General features: G+C 41.0%; 1 protein-coding gene across 4 annotated transcripts in view; it reads right to left on the bottom strand.

The window, feature by feature from the left end:
- Positions 1-14,391, bottom strand: part of STAT3 (signal transducer and activator of transcription 3) — a 62,072-nt gene that overhangs the window by 27,886 nt on the left and 19,795 nt on the right. For all 4 annotated transcript variants that reach the window (XM_008519204.2, XM_008519206.2, XM_008519205.2 and 1 more), the window contains exon 2: positions 717-867. In XM_008519204.2, the coding sequence (XP_008517426.1) occupies positions 717-844 (128 nt within the window). In that variant the 5' untranslated portion in view covers positions 845-867. The remainder of the gene's footprint in view (positions 1-716; positions 868-14,391) is intronic.

Genomic DNA, 14,391 nt, shown 5'->3' with positions numbered 1-14,391 from the left:
TTGTTGGAATTCTGTGTCATTGTCTCCTCTATGAACGAGCCTATTTCTCTTATTCTGTGTCTCTTTCCTTTAATTAAAGGGGAATCAGAAGTATGGACCCAAACTTCTACCCATGACAGAATTCTCATTCAGACAAAAAATATTTGTAGCACATCCCTGAAGTGTCAAAACACACAGAGGATCTCACCAAGGAAATGAAATCCAAATCAGCATTGAAAACATCTACCACCAAGAAGGCATTTCTTTTTTTTTTTTTTTTTTTGAGGAAGATCAGCCCTGAGCTAGCTACTGCCAGTCCTCCTCTTTTTGTTGAGGAAGCCTGGCCCTGAGCTAACATCCGTGCTCGTCTTCCTCTACTTTATATGTGGGACGCCTGCCACAGCATGGCGTGCCAAGCCGTGCCATGTCCTCACCCAGGATCCAAACCGGCGAACCCTAGGCCGCCAAAGCGGAACATGCACACTTAACTACTAGTGCCACTGGGCTGGCCCCCAAGGAGGCATTTCAATGTGACAAAAGACAGCTGCACTCCTAATATAGAAAATGTTTATACAAGACTAAGAGTAGCTCTTTATCTCCTGATCTCTTTTACCCCATCACCGGTACCCATAAGTTTTTTGATGAAATAGTTAGCAAAGAGTTAAGCTAAGGCAGATCATGTCTCTTGACTTAAACCAAAACCTAACAATTTGTCGAGTTTCTCAGAAAGGACTTACCAATCTTGACTCTCAATCCAAGGGGCCAGAAATTGCCGCAGCTCCATCGGGAAGCTGTCACTGTACAGCTGATGGAGCTGCTCCAGGTACCGGGTGTCGAGCTGCTGCAGCTGATTCCATTGGGCCATCCTGCCGGAATCAGGGGTCCCAACTGTAAAGCAAAGTGTTTACAGGGTCACTACAAGCCCTGGTATGGGTAAACAATCTAGAAATACCCCATCTACCCAACACAGGCATCAGATCTGTGATCAGGGATAAAGATGCTTTGGAAAGGATCCTGTATGTTTTTTTCCAGTTTAGAACAATACATACACATTCACAAAATCTACCTCTGGAATCACATCACAGCTTCTTCTAAACTGGGATGACAACGCAGGCAAGATGACAAGTTCTAGAATCCATTATCAACCAGAGGTATGTGAAGAGGAAAAATGACTTAACTTCCAGATTTCCATGTCCTCATCTATAAAGTAGAGATCATAAGTGCCACCCCTCAAGGCTGCTGAGATGGTATTTCTAAAGCACCCAACTCAGTGCCTAGCACACAACAGATGATCAACGGATGTCAGCTTCTTTTTTTTTTTTTTTTTTTTTTTAAAGATTTTATTTTTTCCTTTTTCTCCCCAAAGCCCCCCGGTACATAGTTGTATATTCTTTGTTGTGGGTCCTTCCAGTTGTGGCATGTGGGACGCTGCCTCAGCGTGGTTTGACGAGCAGTGTCATGTCCGCGCCCAGGATTCGAACCAACGAAACAATGCGCCGCCTGCAGCCCAGCGCGCGAACTTTAACCGCTCGGCCACGGGGCCAGCCCCGTCAGCTTCTTTCTTTCTACCCTACACCCCTTTTAGGTGAACTTGGATGTACATACAGTAAACCTGAACTAAAAGCAAAACATGAGATGTGGATGTTCAGGGAGAACAGACAGCTAATTCCAAGACTACAGATTTAAAAGTACAAGCAAGGATCTGCCTGGGATTCTCCTACTCAGTGAAAAGTAATTTTGTCTTTTAAATTTCTCAGTCTGGGATGAGAAAGAAGAGAAGGTAAACACCAAGCACAGAAGTTGTCCCCAAGTTCATGAACACCCCGGAGAAGTGCTCAGGTCTGAGAAACCAACCTGGCTAATCATCTTTAGTCCTCTTTCTGAATAGCTTGGGTCATGAAAATATCAGTACAGACCGAGGAGTCTTAAGAAGTTGTAAAAATAACTACGAGTAATAGCCAAAGACTAAGATATGTACAGATCAAAGTATACTGAGATGGTTCTTTCTTTTTTAAATATTTATTTTTCCTTTTTCTCCCCAAAGCTCCCCAAAACTGAGGAAGACTGGCCCTGAGCTAACACCTGTGCTTATCTGCCTCAACTTTATATTGCGGGTCCTTCTAGTTGTGGTATGTGGGACGCCGCCTCAGCATGGCTTGATGAGCAGTGCCATGTGCGCACCCAGGATCCGAACCGGTGAAACCCTGGGCCGCCGAAGCAGAGCGTGCGAACTTAACCACTCGGCCACGGGGCTGGCCCACTGAGATGGTTCTTTGGGATAGTGAGAACATTTCATGAAAGTTTGAATACACACAAACATATAGACTTAACTAGAGTTCTTGATTTATTTCTCAAAGAAGGCATGAAGAAGCACTTAATTACTGGCCCTTTGACAAAAATGGCTCGGCAAACTGGTGACAAAACCAACAGGTGTTCCACTCTCAAAGCAGCAAGTTTAATGGTGGCTAAGTGGTTCAGGATCAGGTTTTGTTACAGAACCTGAGAGGGCTGTGCTACAGCTGTCCCTCCCTCTTTTGGGGGAACAGACACAGAATACCCCCCTTGCTACTACAAAGATGGCATCAATTGGTCGGGCTCTCAAGCACATATTCAGGAAAGCACAGGTAGTACCTTCCCAGCAGTCTGTTACATTGAATAATTAACAATCCAAGGCAGCATTATCCATTAGAAATGTAATGCAAGCCACACACGTAATCTTAAATTTTCCAGTAGCCATACTAAAAAAGAAAAAAATACAGGTAAAATTAATTTTAATTATAAATTTCACATAACCCAATATATCCAAAATGTTACCATCTCAACATGAAATCATACAAAAATTGTTAATGTGGGGCCACCCCGGTGGCGCAGTGGTTAAGTTCACACGCTCTGCTTCTCAGCGGCCCAGGGTTCACCAGTTCGGATCCTGGGTGTGGATATGGCACTGCTTGGCACGCCATGCTGTGGTAGGCATCCCACATATAAAGTAGAGGAAGATGGGCATGGATGTTAGCTCAGGGCCAGGCTTCCTCAGCAAAAAGAGGAGGACTGGCAGTAGCTAGCTCAGGGCTGATCTTCCTCAAAAAAAAAAAAAAAAAAATGTTAATGAGATGCTTTCCATTCTTCTTTTAGTACTAAGTTTTCTAAATCTGGTGTGTACTTTACACTTATAGCACAGATCTAAGGTATTTTCCCTCCTCAGGTAGCAAAGGCTTAAATTCCACTGGTAGAAAAGTTCAGTAAAGCAAAGAAATGAGATTGCCAGAATGAGGTATTTGCCCCATTATATGGAAGATCATGTTAATTTCCAATAACATTAGAGGAGGATAAGTAAGTTTCCTGGGTGCTTGGGATTTTTCTTTTTTTTTTTTTTTTAACACTGCCTTCCTTCCTCTTAGGTACCTCCCAAACATTTCCAGCTACGATTTCTTTGTAGTTACCTGCCTCCTCCCCATCTCCCACCCCAAGACCAACCTGCCACACAACCAAGGCTGCTTGGGCAATGGTACAGGTACATTTTATTTTTTTTATTATTATTAATTTTTTTGAGGATTAGGCCTGAGCTAACATCCATGCCCATCTTCCTCTACTTTATATGTGGGACGCCTGCCACAGCATGGCTCTTTGCCAAGCAGCGCCATGTCTGCACCCGGGATCCGAACCAGCGAACCCCGGGCCGCCGAAGAGGAATTTGCAAACTTAACCGCTGCACCACTGGGCCCCAAACAGGTACATTTTAAACACTGGCTGGAATGAAAGCAATAGCTGAAGCGTGTGCTACAAGCTGGAGCATTGTAACCATGGCATGTATTACCCTCAATAAGAAATTAAAGGCCATTAGAACTCTGACAACATTCGCATTAAGGCCAAGTTAAAATCTCCCTCATAGGCTAAAAGCATCAGTCAGGATCTCAGGACCTGATGCATATAGAAATCTCTACAGTATGTCAATTGATATAGCTTCTACTGCTTGTGAATGTACTGAAACTCTAGACCTACCATACCATATTGAAACATGGCAGCCACTAGCCACACGGGGCTATTGCGCTGGAAATGTGGCTGGTTCAAACTGAGATATGCTGTAAGTGTAAAATATACACTGGATTTTGAAGACTTAGTACTAAAAAGAAGTAAAATATCTCACTAATATTGAAATAATAACATTTTAGATATATTGGGTTAAATAAAATACATTTTCAAAATTAGTTTCACTCATTTCTTTTTGCTTTTAATGTGGCTACCAGAAACTTTAACATTACATATGGACTTGCATTCTATTTTCATTGGACACTACCGCTATAGACTATGTAACCAAAAAGCTATGGTTCTTCTAATCAAGGATTTAAAGAAAAAGACACCCACTTTTCATAATAAACTCCAGTGCTATAAATTAATAAAAAATAGACTAATTATTTAATTGCTCATCTTACTGTAAGATACAAATGCAGAGCCATCACAGTCTTCTCCCTGAAGTTCCAAGTTAAAGCCATAAAGCAGCAACACACTAGACTCGGTGCTCAATTATAGGTTAACGCTGGGGTCATACATGAATATTTGTATTTTCAAATTAACGTACCATTAAAAATTACAAGTTGTTGGAAATTTTCCAATTCACTTCTAGTCTATAACTCAGAAGGTGTTTTGTTGTTGTTGTTGTTTTGGTTTTAAGTTGGGGTTTTAGTTAGTTTTAATAAGTAGTACAATAATTGTGCTATTTCTTAAACCAGAAACCAAATAGTGATCTCCTTACCCGCTGCTTAGCTACAAACCATATCCAACTAACAGGAGTCACAGGGCAATCAGGCCGGCTCTTCATAAGAACTGCATATCCTTAAGAGAGCCCCAGCCAAACTGTTTAGGGAAACCATTGCCAACTAGCTCTGTGGTAAGTGTTTCACTGGAAAAACATTTTAGAAGAGCCCACTTTATTTCACAATCTCAATTCTGGTTTTTCAAATTACAAATTAATGTGAAGAATTCCACTATGTTCCAAGTAAAGTATTTCTTATCTACAGAATAATTCTAAGACTGCGACTCAACAGTCACTTTCACTGACCTCCAGAACACAGAAAGTGATTTGCGCAACAATTTGAGTGCTGCGTACCATTCTGGCCCTCAACTCTGCACAGGAGAGAAGTCAGTTCAAGCCCACAGCGGTGGGCTTAGGGCAGAACTCAGACCTTAATTCTCTCAAGGTGTTTACTACGTTTATGTTAGCAGATAGTGAATGAAAGGTAAGTATGATCCTGGTTTCTACAACTGAAGAGAAAAGAAAAATAAAAATGAAACAGCAACTCACCAAAGATTTTCTGGACTTTTCAAAACAGGAATTTCTCAACCCCTTGGGGATAATTTACCAACAACAAGTCATAAAGCAAACAACTATTGTCTGATGGGGAACTTATTACTGTAAAGATCACTAAAAAAGGTGGTTCAAAGTCACAGTTCTCATTTGTATACTTCAATCTAAAGAAACCAAGGGATGCTGAGAAACCCAAGTGAGGACCACTTATAGTGACCACATACTCATTCCATCATTTCATAGAACTTCTTTTTAAATTAAGACGTATTTCACATCCTTGTACCAGTGGAGTTACGATAGGGGTGAGGGAGTGAAGGGCGAAAGTGAGGAGCGGGAAGAAAACCAGGTGCAAACAATAATCCAGAACAGAAAGTGATCTAAAGATACTTTCTGTTCCACTTTGCAAGGTGTCATAAGACTTTTCTTTGGGTGGCAGCCATAATCTATATTAGAAATACCTATGTTTTAAACAGAGCATACTTGTATTTTATCTGTTGCCCACATTAAAAGCTCCTCTTTGTTGTCAGGAAAGGTCCAGCAACTAAGGCCAATCAAACTAGAAAGTAACATAGAAATACATTTGCGCTAACTTCTATAGAAACCAGTTCTTTTAAGAAGACACTTTAAAAAGATTATAAAAGTAACAATGTGCACTGTGGAAAACTTGGGGGGAAACCTCAAAAGATAAAATCACCCATATCCTACCATCCCACTCTCTAGCAAACACTTGACATATTGGTGTAATTCCTTTTAATCTATCTCAAGTGTATATATATATATATATGTTTTATTACTTTGTAAAAGTTGGCATCATAGTATTTTTACAGCTTTGTATCCTCTTTTAAAAATTTATTATATAGTAAACATTTTTCTATACAAAGAGATTTTTGTTTAAAGCCCGAAAAGCAACTATTTGGTTTCTATTAGCGCTTTCAATATAATCCTGCTAATCCCATTGAGGGCCATAGAATTTATTTTTTTATATTTACAAGCTCCAATTTATTTGTGCCCACCATACCACATTTCAGAAATAATATGAGGTAGCTGCAAACTCCTTAAAGTAAATTAGGGAAGTGAGAAAATGAGAAAAAGTAAAAGTCAATAAATGGTAGACAAAGACACTCAACCTTCATGAAATTTTCACTGTAGGATAAATGTGTATGAAGAGCAGGGAAGTCACATTTGACTATTACAGCTTTAACTATTTAACCAGTGATAATTTAACCATTCATAATTACTCTAGACATTAAGACTGTGGAATTTCAAATTTAAAAAAGGTAATTCAAAATAAGTACACTTGTATCATAAACATATAACTGCATTGCTTACAAACCCAAATAGTACCCTTATTAAGGTTCAAGACCAGATGTTTGCCTTCTCAATAAGTCTATATATAAATCTAGTTTTGATTTCGTAAAAAGACAAAAAATTAACACTTGAGTGCCCAAACTATACTTATTGTAATATTCAAATATACTCAATTACAAATAATAGGATTTTCTTTAAAGTCAGAAACCAACTCTTCCTCGCAAAAATGGACATTGAGATATAAGAGAATTTGAACTACAGTTCCCTACTAAGGTGGCAAAATTGAATATATGAAAGAAGTACTAAATTACTGGGGCCTAGAGCTCAGAGAAATGAGGGAAAGAACAGATTTTAATGACACTCTGGAGTACTCTCAACCCAAAAAACTCTACTATCCCTCATTCTTCTGATCTCACTTTAATTCTTCTTGGAAGAGTTCAAGACTCTTGAGCCAAGCACATTATTTTTTCCATTCCAAATCCTAACATGCATATAAGGTCTTATCACTAGCACTACCTTTGTATAGTTATCTAATTTATATCCAGAAATATAGAGAACAAAATGTGTCAGATTTACAGTAAACTTTAAGAGGTGGAGACTACCAGGAATATGAACAGCAAAAATGAAAGAAAACCTAGTGCTCTGATCCATGAAGGGCAATCAGGATTTTTAGAAAAGAACTACCCCAAATCTAGTGCTCAACCAGCTATCTTTGAGAAAAAGATTCTGAAAACTATAAATTACCAAGACCTCTTACTATTTCAAATCTAATAATGTTAAGGAATTAAACAAACACACTGATGCTTTCTCTATACCTGATTTGGGACAGGCACCATATCTGAAGTATTTCAGATTAAAGGAGCAAGAACCAACAAACATAATGCCCTCTAAATTGAAAGTAACACAACCAGACATGTTTTGTCAATTACTGATTGCGCAGTTTATGGTTAAAGCCGCCTGAGAACAGGTCTGACTCTAGATAAAAACCACAAAACTGACCAAATTTGTGCGTCACACAGCCTCCCACTTTGTGATACTTCCACTCTCTCAACCAGACACACTCCTCTGAAGCACGGTGGTGTGAGGCCAAGGACACAGGAGAGTTTACACTGGATGAGCCTGGGTGCAAACCCTGCCTGTCATTTATCAGCTATTTGTTTGGAGGACACTACTTGACTACTGAACAGGGTTCTTCTTCAGTAATATGGGGAAGTATTCCTCTTTTGAAGCATTGTTGTAAAAGTTAAAAAAATAATGGGTGTACAGCATCCGTCCCATTCGGGACAGGGTATGCCTTACTGCTGTAATGCTCCTCCCCCTCCCCAACACCAGGCAACTCTTTCATCAACATTTCTTATCTAAATCCACTTCCTCAATGCCCTGGGAAACATAGATTAATTCATCAGATTAGTCATGTTAAATGATAATGCCAGCTTTCCCTGCTATGTAAAATGCATGCATTTTAATGGGCCTTTGTATCATATCCCGAGGGAGGGAGTTAGTAATGCTGGGATTTGGTGTATGTGTGTACAGGGAGAAGAGGAGGACAGGAGGGTTGGGTGGTGCCCTGATCAAGTATCTCCATACATAGTTCACCTAAGGATAGCTCCAGGTCCTAGAAGGACTAAAGGTGAAAACACTAACTGATATCCAAAACAAAGAAAAGATGAAAAATAAGAACCTTGGTTTAAGAGCAGTCCAAATGATTATCACTAATGTTTATATAGCATTTACTGTGTGTCTGTTTTAAGCACTTGACATATATTTACTTACTCATTTCATCCTCACAACAACTCTACGAGATAGATACTATTTTTATCCCTATTTAACAGAAGAAACTGAAGCATGGAATTTTAAGTGATTCACCCAAGGTCATACAGGTAATAAAGGCATGGTGCTGGAATCAATCCCAATAGCCTGTTTTCAGAATTCCTGCTCTTAACCACTATGCTAGAATGGGAGATTTTACTGATTTTTAAGTAACCCATGAGTCAACCATGATCCCAAGACAATGTGATCTTACGGTACTTTAACAGACATATATAGTGTTGGAATTAAAGGATCTATTAGTCCTGCTGTAACTGGCCTACATCTAGAATGGTATTCTTATTGTACCACAATTTCAATGGTGCAATAAAACCCAAACACATTCAGGGTGGGGCAGTCAGGGTATGAGGAGTCCAAGAAGTTGAACGTTTTGCCCAGTAAGAAGACTTGAAGAACAGGAAGTGGGGTTAGGAGAGAAGAAGATAAATTACAGAAGAGGGGCTCTTCAGATAGTCGGAGATCTGGACATGAAAGGGGAAATCACTCCAGAACCAGAATCTGTTTCCCCACAACATCTATTCCCGAATTCTGCCCTCTGGAGTAATTCCCTCTGTATGCAGAGGTTCCCCACCCTGGCCGCTGATTAGAACCACAAGGGCAGATATTTAAAAATAAATAAACAAACAGAGATAAACAGAGATACTTGGCTCAGGGTGGGAACCAGGTTGTGATATTGAAAAGCTCCTAGGATGATGCTAATGTGCGGCCAGACTGAGAACCTCAGAATAAGAGCAGAGATCAGGGCTCAACTCTGAATGCACATCAGAATCACCTGAGGGGCTCTTAGATGCCAGATGCTGATTCTTACTCCAGATGTACTGAATATTAATCTCCAGAGATGGGGTCCAGGCAGCTGGAATGAAGCAGAACACTGTAGAGATGCATAAGGAGACTACAGCAGGAGATGAGGCTGGAGAAGGCTCTCATGTAAGCCATACTAAGAAATAGGAACTCTCATCCAAGGGCAATAAGGAGGTCTGAAAAGTTATGAGCAGACAAGTGACAAGTGACAATTTGATCTACATTTCAGAAAGATTCCTCAGGCTGCAATAATCAAGGTGAGAGACGGCAGTGGCCTGAACTTGGATAGCAGCGTCAGAAATGTTTTGAAGCTGACATCTTCCAGAGATATTAAAGAGGGAGATGTGACAGGGTTTGGTGACTTGCTGAAGGGCAAAAGAGGGGTAAGGGACAACCTCCCAGGTTCCTATTGCACTTGGTGCTCAAACAGAGGTTAAATGTTCACCCTGAGAAATGTCACAGGAGTAATTCCAGTATCGGTAGGACAACTGGGCCAGATGGCCTCTAAAGACTGTTCAGTCTATAAATTACAATCAGGCTCGATTCCCTCAAGACATTAAGGTTACTGCAATCCAAGAACAAATGCTGCAGTAATAGTAAATTGATATTTAACAAAAAAAGTCCAGGGTTACTAAAAAAGTCCAGGCTATTCCCCTACTTAAAACCCCAGAGATGACTTTGCATTGTTCTTAGGCTGAAAAACAAAATATGTAACATTAAGACAGAATAATGTGCTCAGAGCATGGGTCCTGGAGCCACAATCCCAGACTTGAATCTTGGCTCCACCACTTAGATGGATGTGAGCTAGTGTCAGGTTACTAGCCCCTTTGTGCTTCTGTTTCCTCATCTGGAGATGAGGAAGAAGGGGGGAAATAGGACTTACCTCACAGGGTCGCTGTAAGAACTAAACGAGTTAACATACACAATCTTAGTGTTGTCAATGTAAGTAGTGTCAATGTGACTGACAGCGCGGCTAGCCCTGTCTTTCTTGCCTCAGTTGGCCTCAGCCTGCTAGCTGAAGTCCCGACACTCAGTCTGCTCTTCTTTCAGTTGCTCAAAAATACCAAGGCCTCCCACCACAGATGGTCCACATGCCTTCCTTCTATCACCATCACCATCGCTTGGACCCGAGCACCATGACTCCATAGCTTGCACTCCGCTGGATTGCCAGCTCCATGAGGGCAGGAAAAGCCTTGGCTTTTGCTCACTAGTGTGTCCTCCCTCTCCCCTGCCAGGATCCAGTAGAGAGCTCAGCTCATAATGGGTGCTCAAAAAATATGTATGGAATGAATAAACCGCAGGTATGAACTACAACTACACTGAGTGAGCCAGATTCTCCCAGGCGAGGACACTGCATCCACGAAGACGAGTCTGAGGAGCAGACTACCTCTTTTCGGTTTTGCTGTTAGAAAAATTCAAGGATGAGTCAGTGACCTTCCAACAAGAGTAAAGCAGCACTCCCCCAGCTCAAAAACATACGCTAACTTCTCACTGTCCAATTCAAAAACTTTACCCCTGGCTGAGGCTCCCCAACTCAGTCAATTTTGGCCACCTCCAGCTCCTCTCTCCAGCCTCAAGATAACTTTAAAAAATATCCTGTCTTTCATCAAGTCAACTTATCTCCCGTCACCCCTGCCCCCCAAAGACTTTGCTTCTTTCTCACAGATGTCCTTGCCTAAAACATTTTTCCCCTTGGTGGCATTATATGTCCCTTTCCTTCTCTGTTGGAGAGGCTTTCCCTAACCACCGCTCTGGTCCAATCACTGCTTTAACTCTGAATGCCCACAGCCCTTACATATGAGGCTGAGGCTTTTCCTTGTTTTGATTCCATCTCCTCCATTTGAGGAGGAGCTCTCTGCTGGCAACCCTCTTTGCATCCTTCTGATCTAGAGCTTCCAACCAGATCTTAGATTTAGGACATCAAACCAACATTTCCTTTACTCACATTTGCACACACACATAAATACCACCTCCACGGCAAAAGTTGCTACTCAATAGTTACTGATGGTCATAGTACTTAAAAGCATTAAAAGCACGGCACTAATATGGCAACTGCATCTAGGAAAACAAGATTAGCTCTACCCTGCGTGATTGGTTACCTAGAATTTGGAGGTTTTTCTGGAGAGAAGCAAAGCATTCTCCCAATGAGCTGTGAATGCTAAGGGACTCGCCCTCATAGGAATCAGAGGTGGGCTGCCAATTTTTTAAAACAGGAGTACAGCCCTTGAGAAACAATTGTAGGTTGGGCAAGCAAATCATCACATCAAAATTTCCAGGCTTGAAGGCAACTGAAGGGAGGAGAAATTCCTGGAAAAAGCCTGTGGGTACGGTTATCCTTGGCCAAAGCCCAAACAAAAGAGTCATAAAAGTATCTCCCAATCTAGAATGCTATGTAAGTTACTAATATTCTTTTAAGTCAGGCAACTGAAACAAAGCAGAGAAAGGGAACTTAAATTTCAGAATCTCGATGTCACAGACCCACGATATACTCCGCACTTATCGAAGAGAAAGAAGAACCTTTTCTCAAACTTATTCAGGTCACTTTCCTTATAAGAGAGATTAAGGTAATCCTGGTCACATGCCATGCAGCTATGTATAATTGGGGCTAAGAATCCATATCCGTGGATCCTGTGTTGAACTCCTTCCTTCAAAGTAAATATGGTTTGGGCAGAACCTCAAATTCAAAGGGTATTTGTGGTGGTTGTAAAATGTGGCCCCAAATTCTTTGATACTCTTCCCATTGACAGAAGGGATCTTTGTTCCCTCCTCTTGAATCTGGCTAAGCCCGTGACTGCTCTCACCAACAGAGTATGAGGGAAGTGTTCATACGCAACTTCCAAGGCTATGTGCTTCCATATGATTCTCTTGGAAGGCTCATTCTCCAGAACCCAGCCAACATCCTGTGAGAAGCCCAAGAAAGAAGATGCCACGTGGAGGTATTTGGTCTACAGTCCCAGCTGAGATCAGCCTTTGACTCATCTCAGCCCAGGCCCAGCTATGTGAATGAAGCAGACTCCAGATGATGACTGCCCCCAGATGGTCAAGTCTTCCCAGATGAGGCCCCAGACACTGTGGAGCAAAGACCAGCCATCCCTGCTGTGCCTATCTGAATTCCAGCCCACAGAATCTGTGAGCACAATAAGATGGGTGCTGCTTTATGCCACCAAATTTGAGATGGTTCATTGCATTTGGTGACTGGAACATTTCTAACACAGTGATGAAATACTGTCTTTATAGAAAGTCCAACTTGTTTGAGAAAAGAATTCGTAGTTTTAAAGGAAAAGGCTTTGCTGTTAAAACTTTTAATAGTAAACATCTTCTTTCCCTCTATGCACTCACATTCTGATTCATCCAGTCCCATTCTTTCAAAATAATATCTATACACTGACAGTCTCCACATTTCCATCTCCAGCCCCATCCTCTCACAAACTCCAGAGTGTATATCCAACAGCCTACTTGATATCCCTACTTGGATATCTAACAAGCATCTCAAACTTCACATGCCCAAAATAACTCCTTCGTTAAAAACTTCTCCCAGACAGCTTCCTCTCCAATCTTCCCTATTTTAGCAAACGGTAACTCCATTCTAGCACCTACTCAAGCTAAAAACCTTGAAAATAAGTCTTGACTCCAGTCTCTCTCTCTCCTCCTTCTCCTTCCTCCCTCTCTCCTCCCACATCCAATCCATCAACAAATCCTGTTGGCTCCACTTTCAAAATGTCTCTAGAATGTGAGCACTTCTCCTCCCTTCTGCTGCTACAATCTTAATCCAAGCCACCATCATCTCTGACCCAGACCTACTGCACTGAACTCCGAACCAGTCTTGCTCTCCCCTTTGTCCCTCCACCGTCAACTCTCCACGTTACAGATTGTTTCAAAACACAAGTCAGATCATTTCATTTCTCTGCTCAAAATCCACACAGAAAAAAAATCCAACTCCTGCCACAGCCCACAAGTAATCCATTTTGCCCCCGATGGCTCTCTGACCTCCTTTCCTGTGCACTCCCCTTTGCTCACACCTGTCTCCTTTCTGCTCCTGGAACCCACCATGCTCATTTCTGCTCCATGCCTCTTGCACTTTCTTCTCTGCCTAGAAAGCACTTCCCCTAGATAGCTACCTCTCTCACTTCATTCAGGTCTCTGCACAAATGTCCCTCGATACCACTCTATCTAAAACCACATATCTACCACTGCTGTATTTTTCTTCACCATACTCATCACCCTCCAGTATACCATATATTTCTTTCAAATCTCCTTCCTCCACCACCTGCTAGGGACGTAAGCACCATAAAAACAAAGACTTGTTTCTGCTCAGTGCTGCTTTCCCAGGACCTATAGATGCCCAAATATGCAGTGAATAAATGAATGAAAAGTAAAAAAGTTTAAAAAAAAAAATCTGTAACATGCTTTTAACATGGAGAAGACTGAATTACCTCGAGCTAACTGACTTCATACAATGGCAGAAACCGGTCTTTCTCAAACATGCAAATTTACTGTAAGTGACAAAGCAAATATACAAAGTTTCCCAATAGAATAATTTATATTAAAATGTAAACCTCATAATACAAAATTTTAAAAATATACGGCTTTTCCTATAAAGCTAAATTGTTATATAGTAAACTTGTTTCTCCTTAAATTGCAACAATGAGACTTCAGCACCGTCTCGTCATCTAAAAGAAGACATTTCATGACATGTGCCTGTTGGGAGTATTTGAGAATCTAAGATATTATACCATAACTAAATATTGACATGTAGATGCTAAAATGAGGCATCTCATGAAATATAAAACCACTTGGATGAGTAAATTTATTCTGAGATATTCCCAAAGTGAAAGGTCTAAGACCCAACCTAGTTCAACAGCAAATCTTTTCACACAGTACTTCTATTGCCTGCTTTGCAAGACACTTGGGCTCCAACTCAATAACAAAAAGCATTTTTGTTGTTGTCGTTTTTTTAAGAGCTCTTAAAACATATAAAATCCAACCTCCTCGTTTTACAGACATGGAAACAGACCACTGACATGAGCATCAGGAATGTCCAACAGGCAGCCTCTTGACTGAGTCTAGTGTTCTTTCCACCACAACACGACTTAAGAGGCAAAGAGTAGATCAAGTATCAACTTTACAATAGAAAAACAGTTAGAGGGGGAAAAAGTCTGACTACAAACAGAAAA

This window comes from Equus przewalskii, chromosome 10 (assembly GCF_037783145.1).
Source record: "Equus przewalskii isolate Varuska chromosome 10, EquPr2, whole genome shotgun sequence".
Lineage (NCBI taxonomy): Eukaryota > Metazoa > Chordata > Mammalia > Perissodactyla > Equidae > Equus > Equus przewalskii.
Note: the sequence above shows the minus strand (reverse complement) of the source record. Positions and strands in the feature narration are given on the sequence as shown.